The 21,139-nt window shown below is 39.9% G+C and overlaps 1 protein-coding gene across 3 annotated transcripts in view; it reads right to left on the bottom strand.

Annotated features, from left to right (window-relative positions):
- Positions 1–21,139, bottom strand: part of CACNA2D3 (calcium voltage-gated channel auxiliary subunit alpha2delta 3) — a 631,895-nt gene that overhangs the window by 440,524 nt on the left and 170,232 nt on the right. For all 3 annotated transcript variants that reach the window (XM_081935818.1, XM_081935819.1, XM_081935820.1), the window contains exon 3: positions 15,327–15,443. In XM_081935818.1, coding sequence (XP_081791944.1) covers positions 15,327–15,443 — 117 coding nt within the window. The remainder of the gene's footprint in view (positions 1–15,326; positions 15,444–21,139) is intronic.

Here is a 21,139-nt window from a genome sequence, read left to right as displayed (position 1 = left end):
TAGGATTGGAGCTGCTGGAGAGAAGGAGGGGGTGAGTCACAAGACAAAGACACTGAGGTGGGGGCCCTTAAACTCCATATCATTTGAAGCTTCCTGAAGCTAGGATTGGAGCTGCTGGAGAGAAGGAGGGGGTGAGTCACAAGACAAAGACACTGAGGTGGGGGCCCTTAAACTCCATATCATTTGAAGCTTCCTGAAGCTAGGATTGGAGCTGCTGGAGAGAAGGAGGGGGTGAGTCACAAGACAAAGACACTGAGGTGGGGGCCCTTAAACTCCATATCATTTGAAGCTTCCTGAAGCTAGGATTGGAGCTGCTGGAGAGAAGGAGGGGGTGAGTCACAAGACAAAGACACTGAGGTGGGGGCCCTTAAACTCCATATCATTTGAAGCTTCCTGAAGCTAGGATTGGAGCTGCTGGAGAGAAGGAGGGGGTGAGTCACAAGACAAAGACACTGAGGTGGGGGCCCTTAAACTCCATATCATTTGAAGCTTCCTGAAGCTAGGATTGGAGCTGCTGGAGAGAAGGAGGGGGTGAGTCACAAGACAAAGACACTGAGGTGGGGGCCCTTAAACTCCATATCATTTGAAGCTTCCTGAAGCTAGGATTGGAGCTGCTGGAGAGAAGGAGGGGGTGAGTCACAAGACAAAGACACTGAGGTGGGGGCCCTTAAACTCCATATCATTTGAAGCTTCCTGAAGCTAGGATTGGAGCTGCTGGAGAGAAGGAGGGGGTGAGTCACAAGACAAAGACACTGAGGTGGGGGCCCTTAAACTCCATATCATTTGAAGCTTCCTGAAGCTAGGATTGGAGCTGCTGGAGAGAAGGAGGGGGTGAGTCACAAGACAAAGACACTGAGGTGGGGGCCCTTAAACTCCATATCATTTGAAGCTTCCTGAAGCTAGGATTGGAGCTGCTGGAGAGAAGGAGGGGGTGAGTCACAAGACAAAGACACTGAGGTGGGGGCCCTTAAACTCCATATCATTTGAAGCTTCCTGAAGCTAGGATTGGAGCTGCTGGAGAGAAGGAGGGGGTGAGTCACAAGACAAAGACACTGAGGTGGGGGCCCTTAAACTCCATATCATTTGAAGCTTCCTGAAGCTAGGATTGGAGCTGCTGGAGAGAAGGAGGGGGTGAGTCACAAGACAAAGACACTGAGGTGGGGGCCCTTAAACTCCATATCATTTGAAGCTTCCTGAAGCTAGGATTGGAGCTGCTGGAGAGAAGGAGGGGGTGAGTCACAAGACAAAGACACTGAGGTGGGGGCCCTTAAACTCCATATCATTTGAAGCTTCCTGAAGCTAGGATTGGAGCTGCTGGAGAGAAGGAGGGGGTGAGTCACAAGACAAAGACACTGAGGTGGGGGCCCGCGCGCCTAACGGCGTGCGAATCATATATCTATAAACCAAAATAGCAATACATTCTGGATTAGTGTGTTTGAGATTGTGATTTTATTTATTTCAAAATGACTGGCTTAGTTCAATGTAATAGCTGTTTTGCACCTGTCTTTCGCAGTACTCTTTTCAAATTTGGATACTGTCCCCTTTGTAAACAAATTACGAGTCTACATAGGCAGATTACCTATCTAGAATCTGTAATCTGTGCTCTCCAAGCAGAAACTAGGTGTCTACGTCAGCCATTCCACTCTATGGTGAAGCCACACTATCAGCCCCCTCTGCCACAAAGATCTTGCAGGAGAAGAGCTGTCTGGACAACTGTGGGATCTGGCAGGTTGAGAGCTGTGAACCATAAACCCAAAGCTTTTGCTGTGACCCAGCAAAACAGATATAGTGCCCTTGCTGACCTTAATGGGGACACTAAAGAGATAGGTCAAGGCAGTTGTGATAATGATGACTCAAATAAGCAGGGGATCGTGGTCCAAAACGAAGAACTTTCTTCGGAAAGGCGAAAAGGGGAACCAGGTATCACACATCAGTCGCAGAAGAAGATCAAGGTATGTAAAAAGAGAAGTCACCTTCTGGTTGGTGATTCAATCGTAAGAGATGTTAATTTAGGAGAGGATAAGGAGGTTTTAAAAGAGGTCAGGTGTCTGCCAGGTGCTACTGCCAGCAGAGACAAGAGGCGTATTCTTAAGATAGTCAAGAATGCAAGTAAGGACTGTGACGTTGATGCTATTATACATCTTGGCACTAATGATCTATCCCAGAAAGATGTACTTTCTGTGCAGAATGATTTCCAGAACTTGGGGTATGAACTTAATAGTATAGGTTGTAGGCTTATCTTTTCAGAGGTTTTACCTGTATATAAGGAACAAAAAGGGAAGGGCCAGCGTGTAGCAGAGTTTAATGTTTGGCTAAAGGAGTGGTGTAAAAGGGAAGGCTTTGGTTTTATTAGTCATGAAGCCTGTAGCTGGTCCAATGAAAAACTGTACAAAAGAGATGGGTTGCACCCATCCAAGAAAGGAACTGAGTTACTTGGCATTAAATTCACAGATTTTCTTGATAAACATTTAAACTGAAGAGCGGGGACAGAGAATTAATAGATACAGAACATCTCTGTCCCCAGCAAACTAAAATTCATAGGGTTATAAATGCATGTAACATAGATGTGTGTGTGGGTAAGATTATCACTCCTGCTGTCAAGCAAAACCAAGCATGTAATAGTGATTGTCATACCATGTGCATGAATCACACAAGTGGCAAGAAAATAGGGGCAGTCAGGCATAATACAGGTTATGTAGACAGTAAACACAAGGTCAATCAAAATGGACTCAAATGTCTATATACCAATGCACAGAGTATGAGGAATAAACAGGGAGAATTAGAAATTCAAGTAAAAGAGGGCAGATATGATATTATTGCCATTACAGAAACTTGGTGGGATGAAACTGACAAATGGAACATACAGCTAGAAGGATTTAAATTATTTAAAAGAAATAGACCAAATAAAAGAGGAGGTGGAGTTGCACTATATATAAGAAATAACTATGTCTCTACAGAAATAGAGCACAACAATAATGAGAACTATCTTGAATGCATTTGGGTCAATATTAAAGGTTGTGGGGGAAATGACATTGCCATAGGTCTATACTACAGGCCACCCAACCAAGCAGAGGAAGAAGATGAACTTTTTGCTAGTCAGCTAACTAAGGTATGTAGGAAGCACACCACAATAGTAATGGGAGATTTTAACTACCCTGACATCAACTGGGAAACAAACTCTGCACCAAGTGGAAGATCCAACAGGTTCCTAACAAACCTAGCAGACAACTTTGTTTTCCAAAAAGTAGAGAAGGAAACAAGGGGATCAGCCATACTGGACTTAATTCTCACTAACAGAGAGGAAATGATAGAAGGTGTTGAAGCCATAGGAACCCTGGGGGCAAGTGACCATGCAATATTGGAATTCAACATTATCCAAACACAAGTAGTAGAACAAAGTCAAACTAGAGTCTTGGACTTTAAGAAAGCTAATTTCAATAAACTTAGAGAGAGCTTGGGAAAAATTCCATGGATGAGAATCCTCGAGGGGAAAACAACTCAAGAAGCTTGGGAAATTTTGAAAAATGAGATTAGAAAAGCCCAGTCTAACACAATACCAATGAAGAAGAAAAACAACAGCTCCCAAAAGAAACCAGCATGGCTGCATAAACAACTATCTGACAAACTGAAAGACAAAAAAAGTAAGTATAAAAAGTGGAAGGAGGGGGACATAACTAAGGCAGAATATCAGCAAATAGCCCGAGCCTGTAAAGATGAAGTGAGGAAAGCTAAGGCTCACAATGAAGAAAGGCTTGCCACAAAAGTAAAAATTAACAAAAAAAGCTTCTTCCAACATGTTAAAAACAAGAAAAAAGTTAAGGAAACAATTGGTCCATTGCTAGGAGAAAGTGGCAAGAAGGTGACAAGCAACAGGGAGAAAGCAGAACTATTTAACTCATGTTTTGCATCTGTCTTTATACAAAGGGATAAAACAGTCCAACCTATCAAAAGCAGCACCACAAAATTAGGAACACAAATTGAAATAGGGAAGAAAATGGTAAGTGAGCACCTGTCTACCCTAGATGAGTTCAAATCACCAGGACCGGATGGATTACACCCCAGAGTTCTGAAGGAACTAGCAGACGAGATCTCAGAACCACTGAATTATATCTTTCAGAGATCCTGGAACACCGGGGAACTACCAGAGGACTGGAAAAGAGCTGATGTGGTTCCCATCTTCAAAAAAGGGAAAAAATTAGATCCAGGAAACTACAGACCTATCAGCCTAACCTCAATACCAGGAAAGATTCTGGAAAAAATAATCAAGCAACGAATTTGCGAACACCTAGAAGCAAACAAAGTAATAGCCAAAAGCCAACATGGATTTGTCAAAAACAGATCATGCCAGACTAATCTTATTGCATTCTTTGATAATGTGACAAAATTAGTGGACCAGAGGAATGCCGTTGATATAGTTTACTTGGACTTCAGTAAGGCTTTTGATAAGGTAGACCATAACCTACTACTAGATAAAGTACAAGAATGTGGGTTGGACAGCATCACCACCAGATGGATTGGTAACTGGCTGACCAACCGCACTCAACGTGTAGTTCTCAATGGAACTGCATCTACATGGAGGGAAGTATGCAGTGGAGTACCCCAAGGCTCTGTTTTAGGCCCAGTACTCTTCAACATCTTCATCAATGATTTGGATGAGGGAATAAATGGGGAACTCATCAAATTTGCAGATGATACCAAGCTGGCAGGAATAGCCAACACTCCAGAAGATAGGCTTAAGATACAGAAGGATCTTGACAAACTTGAACATTGGGCACTATCTAATAAAATGAAATTCAATGGTGAAAAGAGTAAGGTTCTACATTTAGGCAACAAAAACGGAATGCACAGGTACAGTATAGGTGATACCATACTCAGTAGTAGTAACTGTGAAAGGGATCTTGGAGTCCTAGTGGACAACCATTTAAATATGAGCCAGCAGTGTGCAGCAGCTGCCAAAAAAGCCAACACAGTTCTAGGCTGCATCAACAGAGGGATAGAATCAAGATCACGTGAAGTGTTAATACCACTTTACAAGGCCTTGGTAAGGCCACACTTGGAATACTGCATTCAGTTCTGGTCGCCACGATGTAAAAAAGATGTGGAGACTCTAGAAAGAGTGCAGAGAAGAGCAACAAAGATGATTAGGGGCCTGGAGTCTAAAACATATGAAGAACGGTTGCAGGAACTGGGTATGTTTAGCTTAAGAGAAAGAAGGACTAGGGGAGACATGATAGCATTATTCCAATATCTCAGAGGTTGCCACAAAGAAGAGGGAGTCAAACTATTCTCCAAAGCACCTGAGGGTAGAACAAGAAGCAATGGGTGGAAACTAATCAAGGAGAGAAGCAATTTAGAACTGAGGAGGAATTTCCTGACAGTGAGAACAATTAATCAGTGGAACAGCTTGCCTCCAGAAGTTGTGAATGCCCCAACACTGGAAGTCTTTAAGAAGATGTTGGATAGCTATTTGTCTGAAACGGTATAGGGTTTCCTGCCTAGGCAGGGGGTTGGACTAGAAGACCTCCAAGGTCCCTTCCAACTCTACTATTGTATTATTGTATTATTGTATTATTGTATAATGAAGAGCTGTGCAGAAACATATGAACAAAAAATAATAATAAGCAAGATTATATTATTCATTAAGAAAGAGTGAAATATTTGGGAATGTTTTATTTTATATAGAAGCATATAAAACTACACCTGCTATTAAAAATAGATAAACACCTTTTTAACAATTCAGGAACTGTGGTTATCCCACAATGCCAAATGATATGAATTTGGGAACAATATGGGATGCAACTTCACCCAACACAGAGTTAACCTATGGAATTGGCTACAAAACATAATTATGATAGATACTGTTGTTTGGCTTTAAATAGGAATATGACAGATTCATGAATGCTATCAGTGCATACAGATTTTCGTAATTAAATATTATTTCCATTATCTCAAGTAATAGTCCTGTCATTAGCCGATGCTCTGGAACAAGATGAGTAAGAAAGTGTGGTGGATTTATGTCCCACATTATGACGCATCTGGATAGTAGAATTAGGAAATTAGACCTTTGGCTTTATCTATTATTACCCTTGATATTTCTGCCAAGTGTGTTGTCTCCATGATAGCCTACCTATCTAGCAAATGATAGGAGTCAAACAGCATATAGGGAGAATCTTCAAGCAAGTGACAGTAGCCAAAAATGTACTCACTTGCAATCAATAATTTTTTTCTAAAGATGTTTTGATATAGGGTAGTTGAAGGAAGGAGCATATGGTATAAAAAAGATGAGCAGAAGTCTACTGAGGAAGCATGCGTCAGACATACCATGTGATACAGTGGTGGGATTCAAAAAAATTTACTACCAGTTCTGAGGGCGTGGCTTGGTGGGCATGGCGTGGTTTGGTGGGCGTGGCAGCAGAAGGATACTGTAAAATCCCCATTTCCTCCCAATCAGCTGGGATTCAGGAGGCAAAGAATAAATGGGGGCTGGGCCAGCCAAAGGTGGTATTTACTGGTTCTTTGAACTACTCAAAATTTCCGCTACCGGTTCTCCAGAACTGGTCAGAACCTGCTGAATACCATCTCTGATAAGATAACATTATTACAATGAAAGGAGCAAGACTTTACCCTCACTGTCAGACAAGGCAGGGACAGGAGTACCCATGGGTACCCCTGCCCCAACATAAAAATGGCATAAAAATCTATCTCAGCTCTGCATTCTGAAATAGAGACAAAAAGGTTGGATACGTGGTTTCCCTGCAAGGAAACCATACATGTTAAGTTATTACACATCCATATATAGCACATTAAAAATTTGCCCCATCCCTCCCTCCAGCCAGACATCCCAGTATTAAAGGCCTGAGCCTCTTCCTCTCACCCTTTAGAAATAAGACTTTTACTTACTCCCCTCCAAGCTGTGAAGATTGCTGCCATCTTTTTTTTTTTTTTTACAAAATGTCTACCTGTGGCAAGAGAATCCTGGGTTCTAATTTCACTAGCTTCAAACCTCACAATTGATGTTCAAAGTCTAAAATATTTAGATAAGGCAAAGTTTGGGGTTGGCCAACAATCTGTATGTTCAACTTCAGTGCACCCAATATTCTTGGCAGCCATCCCTTGCATTTATCTTTTAAAATAAAAGGCATGGTTCCTAATAGACATTTGAAAGCAAAAGCAACTAGCAGCATGGCTGAGGAGCTGCCAGTGACATTCTTCAGTGCTGTCAGTGGCCAAGCTTTCTCCCCCATATCACCTCTCACTGATAGACAGCACATGATCTGACCTTATTTCTTTTTTCATAACCTGCAACCATTACCAGCCTTTCAAGCCGCTGATTGAAAGCCAAACAACCAAGATATGAGCATCAATGAGCCACCATGACTGGCTTGTCAAAAATTATCCAAAGCTTCAGTACTTCATCACTGTGATTTGGCAAAACACCACCTCAAAATATGACTCCTTGGATAGCTGGTAGATGGAACAAAGCTTACTTGGTCCTGACAAAAATTATTCATTATTGTGATGGAATAACTAATAGATTTTAAGAAATCAGAGAACTTAAGACAACCAGAGAAAGAAAACGGCAATAACAGAAAACAATAACAAAAGAAAAAAACAACATTGGGTCCCGGGAGATGGGGAACCATGCAAAAGTTACCCCCGAATAAATCCATCTTAATTATACCTGTGCAAGAGAATTATTTTGGTATGCTTTAAAATTCTTGGTTGTTTGGTCTTAATCTCTACTTATCTGGATATTGGTTGCAGGAGATGTGTTCTGTTTTGTTATTGTTTCCTTCTTAGCTATTTTTATTAATCCTCTTTTGAAAGAAGTGTAAACATGGCTTATTTTTTGTGCCCGTTGATGGCTTAAGTGTCTATATACCTGGCCTCCAGGAATTTCCTAGCATTTTTATACTTAAGTTTAGTCAAGGATGTTTATAGTTTCCCAGATGAAACTATTGTTGAATCTTCAATGTGTTGTGAGTTTTCATCATGTCTTTATGGCTAGTTGGTGTTCACAGATGCACTCTGCTAGTGTTCTGTCCATCTGTCCTACATAATGGCTATACAGACTTTACATTGTATGTTATAGGTGACTCTTTTTTTCCCCTTGGGTTACTAGGTTTTTTTAGTTAAAAGTTTGAAGTTTTTAAATTATTGTGAAATACAGCCCTTATGCAGTATATTACAGTAATCTATTATCTTGGTAGAAGAGTGAGGGTAACTCTAGCCAAGGTTTTTCATTCCAGCTATAGCTACAATTGGCACACAAAACTCAGATAAAAAATCTCCTCTAGTGATAGCTTTTCCTTGATGTTCCAGCAGAACTCAAGAATCCAGGAAAGCTTTGTCCTCTTTCAAGGATGAAGTGACTTCATGCCCTCTCACACACCTTCCCCTATATCTTGTTGCAAAACGTTATCCCATAGATTACATTAAGTAACTAGCAACAGCTCTAAGCCATGAAGGCTTTGAATTCCTGGGCTGCATTCAGTGCTCTCCTTAACATGGGAGCTGAAATTTCTCTGGACTCTGGCCATGAAGGACTCCATTATCATCCCAGCAAGAAAGTCCAGAGGCCCAAGAAGGGCTTTTGCTCAGCAAAAGCACAGGGATAATTATTTTAAGGTGAAATTTAAGGTTAAAAATAAGCAAAACTGGTGCCCAGTTGTGCCTGGACATGGCTCAAGTCTGGAAGGGAAGAACGGCCTGAACTTGAGTCCCAGAAAGATGGGTTAGCTGTAGGAACAAAGGCCTGTATATTCCATTGAGATATTCTATGGGATATTTACACAGGTCTTGTGACCCTTCCTGGTACCAGAGGCTTTATATGGTACTGCCCTGAGTCAATGCATTAATAACAGTTGTTGGATAGGGTGAATGGATGAGGCAGACTCAGGAACTATCATACTGTCTGTCAGTATGTAACAACAGTGTTCAGCTTTTATAAGCAAAATTGCTTCTACCAATTCTAAACTAACTGACTGACTGTCTGTCTCTCTGCCTGCCTGCCTGCCTGCCTGCCTGCCTGCCTGCCTGTCTGTCTGTCTGTCTGTCTGTCTATCTATCTATCTATCTATCTATCTATCTATCTATCTATCTATCTATCTATCTATCATCTATCATCTCTCTATTTGTAAAATGTATTGAATATGCATTTTACCTCAGGGTAACTCCAGGCAACTTAGAATCATTAAAAAAAATTAAAACCTAAATAAAATGCGACACAGGGCCAAATACCACGACACAATCAAAAAATGGAGAGGGTGGGAGCAAGATGGAGGGGAAGGTAGGATCTGTCATTAATCAATCAACCACCTCCACTGTGATTCTTTCTCAATTGAGCCCCAAGCCAACTTTATAGCTCTTCAGGCTCTTTATAGTGGAAAGGGATTGGAGCTAACCTCACTCCAGGTGAGGGGGCAAGATATTCCAGATGGCAGGTGCAATGGCAGAGATGGAGCCAAACAGCAGGAATATTTGGGCTGCCAAAGCCCGCAGCCTGCTCCTCTGCCAGCATGGGTGGGATGGGACATTCCCAGTGGGGTGATATACTGGAGATTCTGTCATTGCTAAGTAACCAAAGCTAGCATGCATAAGTACAGCATTCAGATTTTAAACAGTGGCTCCCCTCTGGAATGAATTTATATTCATTTGAGACTGTGTGAGAAGCCAGGTAAAACTTATATGACGTACCAATACACTTTTCACATGCATTCGTAACAGCACAGCTGACATTTGACAAACCTAAACAATATATTTCTAATAATACCTTGTAGCCATCAATGCTGTAGCAGAAAAAGAAGGAAAAACCCACCCTTAGCTAGAGAAATATTTATTCACAATTGGCCATATTCGTGAAATGCAAATGATGATATTCTGCTCTTTCAAAAAATGAGCCTCTACATGTGGAATTTCATGATAAAAAGCTCTAATGTCCCTGTTTTCTCTTGATAAACCCTGCTAGCTTACTGATGCGAGAATGTGCTGAAATTGAATTACTGTATAACAGCAATTACTTTTCACAGTACACCTATAATGGGAATCAATTTTGCAGTGAACACCAGGTAGCCAGGAGAAAGGGACAAGAAGCAGAAGGAGGGACTAATAAATGAGGAAAAATACGGAAGGAAGGAAGGAAGGAAGGAAGGAAGGAAGGAAGGAAGGAAGGAAGGAAGGATTTTCTTTTTATTCTCCAGAAAATACTTTTTTCTTTGTTTAGCATTATCAATTTAATTTAAGCAAATAGCATACATTAGCAGCAGTAAGCAATTATTCAAACAAGGTAGACAGAATCATGCAAAGCATGATTTTCATTATTCCTTTCAATAAGCAAATGTTTCTGTCTTCATCTGTGTAACAATGTTTTTTTTATCTAATTAATCAATAAAGTCATTAATTCAGCACAGGACTCAAGTGTGGCCTATACAGTATCATTAAAGATCAGAGACATACAATAAAACCACTTTTAATAAAACATAAAAAAGTAAAACAAAGACATATAAACACATCAAGTACTGAGGGGAAAAACTAATTCAACAGTTCATACCCTTGTCAGACTCAATGCTTGAGCAAAAATCAGGTCCATAATGCCTTCTGAAAGGCAGGGGCAGGAGCAGGGGCAACTGAATTTGCCATGTCCTATTTCTCTGTGGTGCTTCACTTTCCACTCAGGTCACAATTCCTTGTTTGTATGTTTGTACTGGGAAAGTGAGCTGCACCAGCTGAATTGGAAAGGAAAAAGGATCAAGGAAATGTAGAATGAATCAGGTAGCAATACTTTATTTTATGTATTTACTAGATGGATACCCTTGCTTCGCAACGAAACTATGTGATTGGCCTATGCAGGAGAAATTCAGTTCACAATCCGTTGGCTCAGTGTTGATCAGTGATTGAAACACATAAAGGAATATCGCTCCCACCACCTTGAGTCCGGAAGCAGTTGCATAGGTGGAAGGCATAGACATTTTGGTGACGTACGACATATAGTACTGTAAGGCACCCCACACCGCTCCTGAGGGAAGGTGTGCAACATCTGCCAGTTTGAACTGAGGTAACAGAATGTGAGGCAACTGGCAGTTGGAATAAAGTTCTTTTCAGGTGGAGAGGGGAGTAGAACTCCTTAGCATCAGAGCCTGTTAATTACTGTAAAGAAATACTAATGATCTGATGGACATTTTGAAAAATCCTTTCCTAGTGACCTACCTAGAATCCTACATGCCAAATTTCAAGTTTGTAGGCTTTACGGTTCTGGAGATTTTTGATGAGTGAAGATTTTCATGGGTGTAGGTATGCTGGTCTTGTTGTATTCGGGTCTTTTCCCGTGTAAGATTCCCGTCAATCTTACACGGGAAAAGACTCGAATACAACAAGAACCAAACTGTACCCACATGAAAAATCCAGTCCCCATCTATTTTATCTTCCAGGAGTTACTATGCTGACAGAGTCCTGGGCCCTTTCCATAATTTCTTTTTACCATTCTTCTGGGTAAATAAGAGTAAAAAGATGTTACGTTTCAACATAAGTGGAGCCGGTAATTTTTAAACATGAAAGTAATTGTATTTTACTAAATAGATGATCTTTACAAATTCTCTTGAATTTAGTTCATTTATTTCTCTTTAGTGTTTTACAAGTAATGTAATGAAGCAACAATACTATTTTTCTTCCTGCCTGATAAATCATTATGGTAGACTGAACATTCTCCATTTGCAAAATACAAGCCCTTTCTCTGACCAGATAAACAAGGATCTAAATATAGGGGGACAACAAAATATTGCTGAATTTGATGTTATTCCAATATAGCTTTTGGATATCTAAACAATAATTAAATTGTTTGCCTCCAGAATGACTGGCAAAATTATGTCAAAGCTGAATTAAGTAAATGCAAGGGTTTAGATTAGATTATCATAGAAGGAAATCTTTATATTGCCCTTAATTTCTCAGCCAAAAGTAAGATTTCTACAATGCACCAGATAATTTTGAAAACTCCAGCAAAGCAGATAATGTGAAGATAAATTCTACAAAACAGATTGCTGTTAATTCATGGCTGTTGACTAACTCTGGCTACTATCTTTACACTACATTATGAGACAGCGTAGTGACCTAGAAATTCAGAAGAAAGCCTTCTGCTGCAATTCCGGAATCTCACCAGACTTCCATAGAGCCATATGACCATTAATGCTGATCATCAAATAAACAGCATGAAACAAACATAGCCAATTGCTTTTAATGTATTGTAATTCTGCAGTTACACTATAAACAAGATTCAAAATAAGCACACTCTTTTTGAAAAGACCTAAACGCTATAAACTCTGACAATATTTGCAGTTTTAAAAATATGCACTATGAAACTGCGAGACACTGTGATTGAATAATTCCACCCAATGCTGCAATCACAGTCTTTTATTTACTCAGGATTTTCCTGTTTTTTCCATCCCTGATCTAGGAAGAAATAACGGAATTGGAAGGGACCTTGCAGGTCTTCTAATCCAACCCCTGCTCAGGCAGGAAACCGTATACCATTTCAGGCAAATGATTGTCCAATCTCTTCTTAAAAGGAGATTTTAAAAAACTCTTAAAAGTTAAGCAGTTCTTTTTTCCTGTTCATCATCATCTTTTTGCCATTTTCTCCCATTAATGGACCAAAAATTTCCTTGACTTTTTTTGTTTTTTACATGTTGAAAGAAGCTTTTTTGTTGTTGCTTTTTTGTTGTTTTTTGCTTAGTTATCTGGCCCTCTTTCCACTTTTTATACTTGTCCTTTTTATCTTTCAATTTATCAGAGAGTTAATTCAATTTCAAGGAAGGAAGGAAGGAAGGAAGGAAGGAAGGATTTGGAAGTTTATTTTTAAATGTAGGGTAGAAGGAGTGGTAGAAACAAGATGTATTTGCTCAGTATCTCCATGCTACTAGTCCAAAATGAAAGTAGCAAAATATATGTACCATTTCACGAGAAAATAGATGTATGCCAAAGTATAACCACTTTTAAAGATTTGTTTGTCAATGTATCTTATGAGTCAAAAAAATACAGAAAACTAAAAGAGAACAGAAATTCCAAATTGATTGTTGTCAAATTTCATACAGAATGATTAGCATATTAGTTACAGAAATGAGCAGAGAAACTTTATTTCCAAAGACAGCACCTATTTTTTTAAAAAAAAAATGAATAAGAATGCTTACATTTTGTCTTAATTCTATTTTTATGCCACCTATACTGATTTTGCTTCTTATGAAGAAAGAATCTAAATTTTGCAAAATGTAAACTATTACAGGTCTATCTACATTTGCTCTTGGTTTAGAGATTTCAGTAGGGATTTTTCCATGTACTTTAAATGTACTTTTACAACTGGCAAGTTTAAAAGCTTGTTATTCTTAAAATAAAAGGCAAAATTAAATTCTATATCAAACATATTTTTTTGCATTTTTCCTGTTCTTTCACATAATTGCAACACACAGAGACACCTATTTATTACATAACTTAATCATATCGCCGCCCCGAGTCCTACTTGGAAAGGGAGCGGCTAATAAATCCAAATTTATTATTATTATTATTATATGTCTCTTCTTTCCTATTTCAATTGTTTTCCTCAAGTAAGATAAATCTTACAATAAGTCTTTAAAAACTCACAGCAACTAATTCATAACGAAATGCTATGATCAAGATAGGGAGAAAAGAAATAGCAATACTCAAAAACCATGTGCCTATTATTGTTGACATAGCCTTCAAAATAATTCATACACTTCTGTGACCAGGTAAAATCTGACACCTAATTTCAAGTCCTAATCTCTGAGTTTTTTTGTTTTGCAAAAACTGCTGGTAACAAGAGACTGGGCTGAAGGCTATGGACATTATAAGTATGTACCATTTATAAGAGACAACAGATGCAAGAACCTTTATTACTGAAGAAAGTCTGTTCAAAATCTTCTAAATATATGCAAATGACCCTCAATATTGAGGGTCAAGAATTTAAAATGCATAGTGTGAAGGGGAAATATACTATCAATAAAGCAACATTTCTGCTTTGGCAAAACATAAATCAAGGTGCATATATAAACCAACTAACTTTTTCTACATTTACACAGTGCTACCCTAAACTAAAGTGCAGTGAGCCTTTTATGATCATTCAGTAAGGGAACATGAGAAATTATCCTTAAAATAAATTGGAGAAAAAGTTCTGAGAAATTTTCATTGTATTTTCTGTTTCATTATGGTAGTCTACAAGGTGGTTCAGAGTTTAACACAAGTCTTGCTTTTTTAAAACATGAAAAACAAAATTGTATGTTGTTCTTAGTGAATTGTGAGGTCTTTCCCATAACTTCCTACTAGACATTCTCTGAAGTAGCTTAGAAACAAGGTGATGTGATACCATATCAGGGACATGCGGTCAGGGGAGGCAGGGAAGGCAGAGCCGCACCGCTCTCATCATGAAAAAAATTTTAAAAAGGAAAAAGGGAAAAGGCACTGAGGAGCCTTCTGCACGCGTGGTCAAGAATGGGAGCGCTCCGTGGTCCCCTTCATGTTGACTCAGGAGTCAGGAAGGAGGGGAATGGGACCACGTGTGCAGGAGGCTCCTCTAGCCTCAGCCTCCCTCCTGCGCATGTCCCATTCCCCGCCTTCCTAAGTCAACATGAAGGGGACCACGGAGCGTGAGCAGCGGTCCCGCGGAGCGCGCTCTGTGGTCCCCTTCATGTTGACTTAGGAAGGCGGGGAATGGGACGTGCGCAGGAGGGAGGGTGGAGGGATCGCGGAGGAGGGATCATGCAGCATGAGCCGCGTTCCCACGGAGCGCGCTCCGCGGTCCCCTTCATGTTGACTTAGGAGTCAGGAAGGAGGGGAATTTCCCTCCTTCCTGACTCCTGAGTTAACATGAAGGGGATCGGGAGCGTTAGCCGCTGTCCCGCGGAGCGCGCTCCGCGGTCCCCTTCATGTTGACTTAGGAAGGCGGGGAATGGGACGTGCGCAGGAGGGAGGCTGACGTGGTCCCATTCCCCTCCTTCCTGTGTCAACATGAAGGGGACCGCGGCTCACGCTGATGACGTCACCAGACTCACCAGCCGTAAAGTTCACCGCACGTCACTGTACCAGATCATGTTGACTGCTGTTTTGTGGAACATCTAACTAGCAGAAAACTGCTGAAAGAACTGAACACATTTTTATTTTTTCAATATATACGGACAATGTCCTCTTTGGACAATAAAATTCATCCCATTACCCCTGCAAATGCAAGAAAATTCCATGCCACTTCCAAAAAGGAAACTTTTTTTTTTGCAGGTGGTTTTCTGAGAAATATCAGTAAGGGTTTGGGCTTAGCCCTACTTGCTACCTACCCGGACAGCTTCAGCCTTCTTATGAAACATCTCTTCCATATTCTTGGCAAGTTTCTTCACAAGTTGAAGGCCATCAATTTCTTCAACAGTGACCTCCTTTTCATATTCCTTGTATTTCTGCAAGACAAAAGGAATGCATTAAGAGAAATATCAAAACATGGTTTTCATGTATATGTTGCAGATACTTCTGCAAAAGCAATTTTCATGAAAGAATAAATTAATTGTTTCGGTAAAGGTAAAGGTTCCCCTGACAAATATGTGCTAGTTGTTCCTGACTCTAGGGGGTGGTGCTCATCTCTGTTTCAAAACTGAAGAGCCAGCACTGTCCAAAGACATCTTCGTTGTCACGTGGCCCATATGACTAAATGCCGCAGAGGCATGGAACGCTGTTACCTTCCCATCAAAGGTGGTCTCTATTTTTCTATTTGCATTTTTACATGCTTTCGAATTGCTAGGTTGGCTGAAGCTGGGACAAGTAACAAGAGCTCACTCCATTACGCGGCGCTAGGCATTCGAACTGCTGACCTTTCTGATCGATAAGCTTAGTGTCTTAGCCACTGAGCCACCACGTCCCATATTTAAGAAATTTTCTTCATTCCTGAAATGTTTGAGCTACTTATATGTGTTTGAATGAAAGCAAAAATAATTTCATTGTTAGTGTGAATTTACATATTTACTTGTGATTAGTCCTATCTATGGACCCCATTTTCATGCTTTTAGAGATTTGCAAAAAAACATTTCATGTTCAGAATGACCTGTCTCAAAATTGAAATGCCTCATTTCACATGTGAAGCAGGCTGTCTTGATCAATTCGGAAGATTCTCAAGCTTAAAATAGCCAATTTCACACTTCAGACAGCTGTTTGGAACCCAAACAGGGCTTTTCAAACTCAAGTGCCTTTGAATTCAAAACATTTTGTGTATAACTCCTTCATTCAAAATGGAGTTGTTTGAAATCCCTGATCTTGAAGATGTAAAGTACAATCCACTTTCTGATTAATATGAGATCATGTTTTGACCTTTACTTATGATCCTATTCCTGGTTCATTTGTACAGCTATATGACTTTAATTGTGCTAATTTCTTAGCATGAAATAGAATAAGGGCTTCCAACTTTCGTAAATGGATTTGTTCCTCTTTTGTTCAATCTTATCTCTATCTTTTTCTAGAGGCTATTGTGACTTCTTATTCTTTGTGTTTGACTTATCCCCATTTTCTTTTGGGCTATTTTCTTTTAGATTTAAGTATTTGTAAGGGTTTTGCTTTTGACTGCCCTTATGGTTACTCACCAAAAGATAAAGAGTTAAGCTACATAGGTCTTGTTACTGATACCTACAAATTCTTGCAAGGCATGCTAATATCCAAGGCATAGGCCAAGCCAGTTTGGTCTAGTGGTTAAGGCACCAGGCTAGAAAGCAAGAAACTGTGAGTTCAAGTCCTGCTTAGACTTAAATACCAGCTGAGTGACCTTGGATCAGTCATTCTCTCTCAGCCCAACTAACCTCACAGGGTGGTGGTTGTGGAAAAATTGGAAAAGGAAAGAATGTTGGATATGCTCACCACCTTGGATTATTTGTAAAAATAATAAAGGAGGATATGAGTAATCAATTAAATAAATATCCTAGATATGCTGAAATTCAGCTCTGACACATGTTGGTATGGATATCAACATACATCTAATGCATATAGCATCAAACCTACTTCCTATGCTGGGGCTTTGGACTGAAGAGCACAGCTAATAGGCAGTTAGCAGGAAAACTGTTTTTAAAAGCATCTGCAGAATGCTTTAAAATATTTTATATACAAAAATTCCAAAGAAAAGTTTTAACTATAGCAAAGATAATCAAATGCAAGGATTAGGACCTTAACTAAGGTATGTAGGAAGCACACCACAATAGTAATGGGAGATTTTAACTACCCTGACATCAACTGGGAAACAAACTCTGCACCAAGTGGAAGATCCAACAGGTTCCTAACAAACCTAGCAGACAACTTTGTTTTCCAAAAAGTAGAGAAGGAAACAAGGGGATCAGCCATACTGGACTTAATTCTCACTAACAGAGAGGAAATGATAGAAGGTGTTGAAGTCATAGGAACCCTGGGGGCAAGTGACCATGCAATATTGGAATTCAACATTATCCAAACACAAGTAGTAGAACAAAGTCAAACTAGAGTCTTGGACTTCAAGAAAGCTAATTTCAATAAACTTAGAGAGAGCTTGGGAAAAATTCCATGGATGAGAATCCTCGAGGGGAAAACAACTCAAGAAGCTTGGGAAATTTTGAAAAATGAGATTAGAAAAGCCCAGTCTAACACAATACCAATGAAGAAGAAAAACAACAGCTCCCAAAAGAAACCAGCATGGCTGCATAAACAACTATCTGACAAACTGAAAGACAAAAAAAGTAAGTATAAAAAGTGGAAGGAGGGGGACATAACTAAGGCAGAATATCAGCAAATAGCCGAGCCTGTAAAGATGAAGTGAGGAAAGCTAAGGCTCACAATGAAGAAAGGCTTGCCACAAAAGTAAAAATTAACAAAAAAAGCTTCTTCCAACATGTTAAAAACAAGAAAAAAGTTAAGGAAACAATTGGTCCATTGCTAGGAGAAAGTGGCAAGAAGGTGACAAGCAACAGGGAGAAAGCAGAACTATTTAACTCATGTTTTGCATCTGTCTTTACACAAAGGGATAAAACAGTCCAACCTATCAAAAGCAGCACCACAAAATTAGGAACACAAATTGAAATAGGGAAGAAAATGGTAAGTGAGCACCTGTCTACCCTAGATGAGTTCAAATCACCAGGACCGGATGGATTACACCCCAGAGTTCTGAAGGAACTAGCAGACGAGATCTCAGAACCACTGAATTATATCTTTCAGAGATCCTGGAACACCGGGGAACTACCAGAGGACTGGAAAAGAGCTGATGTGGTTCCCATCTTCAAAAAAGGGAAAAAATTAGATCCAGGAAACTACAGACCTATCAGCCTAACCTCAATACCAGGAAAGATTCTGGAAAAAATAATCAAGCAACGAATTTGCGAACACCTAGAAGCAAACAAAGTAATAGCCAAAAGCCAACATGGATTTGTCAAAAACAGATCATGCCAGACTAATCTTATTGCATTCTTTGATAATGTGACAAAATTAGTGGACCAGAGGAATGCCGTTGATATAGTTTACTTGGACTTCAGTAAGGCTTTTGATAAGGTAGACCATAACCTACTACTAGATAAAGTAGAAGAATGTGGGTTAGACAGCATCACCACCAGATGGATTGTTAACTGGCTGACCAACCGCACTCAACGTGTAGTTCTCAATGGAACTGCATCTACATGGAGGGAAGTATGCAGTGGAGTACCCCAAGGCTCTGTTTTAGGCCCAGTACTCTTCAACATCTTCATCAATGATTTGGATGAGGGAATAAATGGGGAACTCATCAAATTTGCAGATGATACCAAGCTGGCAGGAATAGCCAACACTCCAGAAGATAGGCTTAAGATACAGAAGGATCTTGACAAACTTGAACATTGGGCACTATCTAATAAAATGAAATTCAATGGTGAAAAGAGTAAGGTTCTACATTTAGGCAACAAAAACGGAATGCACAGGTACAGTATAGGTGATACCTTACTCAGTAGTAGTAACTGTGAAAGGGATCTTGGAGTCCTAGTGGACAACCATTTAAATATGAGCCAGCAGTGTGCAGCAGCTGCCAAAAAAGCCAACACAGTTCTAGGCTGCATCAACAGAGGGATAGAATCAAGATCACGTGAAGTGTTAATACCACTTTATAATGCCTTGGTAAGGCCACACTTGGAATACTGCATTCAGTTCTGGTCGCCACGATGTAAAAAAGATGTGGAGACTCTAGAAAGAGTGCAGAGAAGAGCAACAAAGATGATTAGGGGACTGGAGACTAAAACATATGAAGAACGGTTGCAGGAACTGGGTATGTTTAGCTTAAGAGAAAGAAGGACTAGGGGAGACATGATAGCATTATTCCAATATCTCAGAGGTTGCCACAAAGAAGAGGGAGTCAAACTATTCTCCAAAGCACCTGAGGGTAGAACAAGAAGCAATGGGTGGAAACTAATCAAGGAGAGAAGCAACTTAGAACTGAGGAGAAATTTCCTGACAGTGAGAACAATTAATCAGTGGAACAGCTTGCCTCCAGAAGTTGTGAATGCCCCAACACTGGAAGTCTTTAAGAAGATGTTGGATAGCTATTTGTCTGAAACGGTATAGGGTTTCCTGCCTAGGCAGGGGGTTGGACTAGAAGACCTCCAAGGTCCCTTCCAACTCTACTATTGTATTGTATTGTATTGTAATAGTCTTCAGTAAGGTCTGTAACTGGCCATCCTAACAAATATGATCAATCGTTAAAGGATGAACAGTGATTTCATTACCAATGCTCCTTTATAAAGGGACTCTAGTTGCATGCCTCAGTGACTAACTCTATTCCTATTGTTCATTATAATTGTCCATGCAATAAAGAGTGTAAGAATTTCCAATTTTGTTGTCAGTTATGGTTTATGGCTAGTAAAGAAGATAAATCTCACAAACAAATTAGGATGGCATGTGAGAATATTCTGAAAAAAAAGGGGGGAAAGGAGATTATATAACAAATGGTTGGGTTAGCAGATTAGGTGGGGCAGGAGCCATTCCACTGAAAAGATTGCAATAGTTAACATGTTGGATGGTAAGCTACTGGCATCAGATGGTGAAGAGAAAAATTACCAGTAACACTTCCGGCAAATCTCTCAGTAAAAAAAATGCAAACCCCCAAAAATGTGGCCCAAGGCTCCTGTTGCAAAAAGGAATTTAGCTTTTCTCTTTAAGTGGGAGTTCCCTGAGGCAGAGAATCAATGCCACTGCCAAAAATAGTGTGTGGTTGGCATGCAGATGGACTCAGCTATCTGGGCACACAATGCTCAGCTGCTGTTCAGGAGCATCCATTGTTTCATTCACATTTCAGTTGACTGTCACATTTAATGAGTCATTTTGTCCAGCTTTACTAAGAGGATTATGCCATCATTTAAATTGCAGAAAGAAGACGAATATGGCTTATTTTTATTACTAAACAATTATCATTTTCATTATTGCAAATTATATTTAGAGGCTTATCAACGGACGAATACACTGGACCTATGTAAACAGAAAAGCAAGGGTTTTACTTTGGAAGGAAAGGTTGATATTGTGTATAAAAGTCACAGGTTTTATATGCTAATGACACCAGGTGTACCACCTCTGGCATTTTCCAGATAATTACTACCAAGGTTTAGGTAGATAATATGGTACCAGCGGGCAACAATATGCCTATAGACAACCCCCCTTGGCAGTCCTCCATCTGATTGTTAAAACTGGTTAATTGAAAAAGGGACATGCAAAATCCAAATGCAATCTACAGCATTAACTTTACTTACTAGAATGTTCCCAGACCCCACAATTTTACAATTTGGAATACTGGGTGGCTAAAAAGTAATGCTTTGTGTTGAAGGTGTAGTATCCTGCTCAGATGTTTTTCAAAGACAAATGAAAAATGGGGAAATCATCTTTAGAACATATGACACAGAATCATAGAGCTGGAAGGGTCCAACCCACACTCAAGGCCAGAAACCTTATACCAGCACCTGACCCCGACCCCAAATCTTTTTGGTTTTGCAAACCAGCATGAAGGAGAGAGAGGGAATGGTCACGCATGACCATTTGCCTTTCACACAAATGGAGCTGCGCACATGTATGCTTGCCCACTGCTCATGCAAGTTGAGCTGCACACGTGCACTCACCCATCACTTTTGCGGACTGGTTCCAA

The sequence above is a fragment of the Natrix helvetica genome, assembly GCF_964273705.1.
Source record: "Natrix helvetica genome assembly, chromosome: 1".
Classification (NCBI taxonomy): domain Eukaryota; kingdom Metazoa; phylum Chordata; class Lepidosauria; order Squamata; family Natricidae; genus Natrix; species Natrix helvetica.
This window is presented reverse-complemented; position numbering and strand designations above follow the sequence as displayed.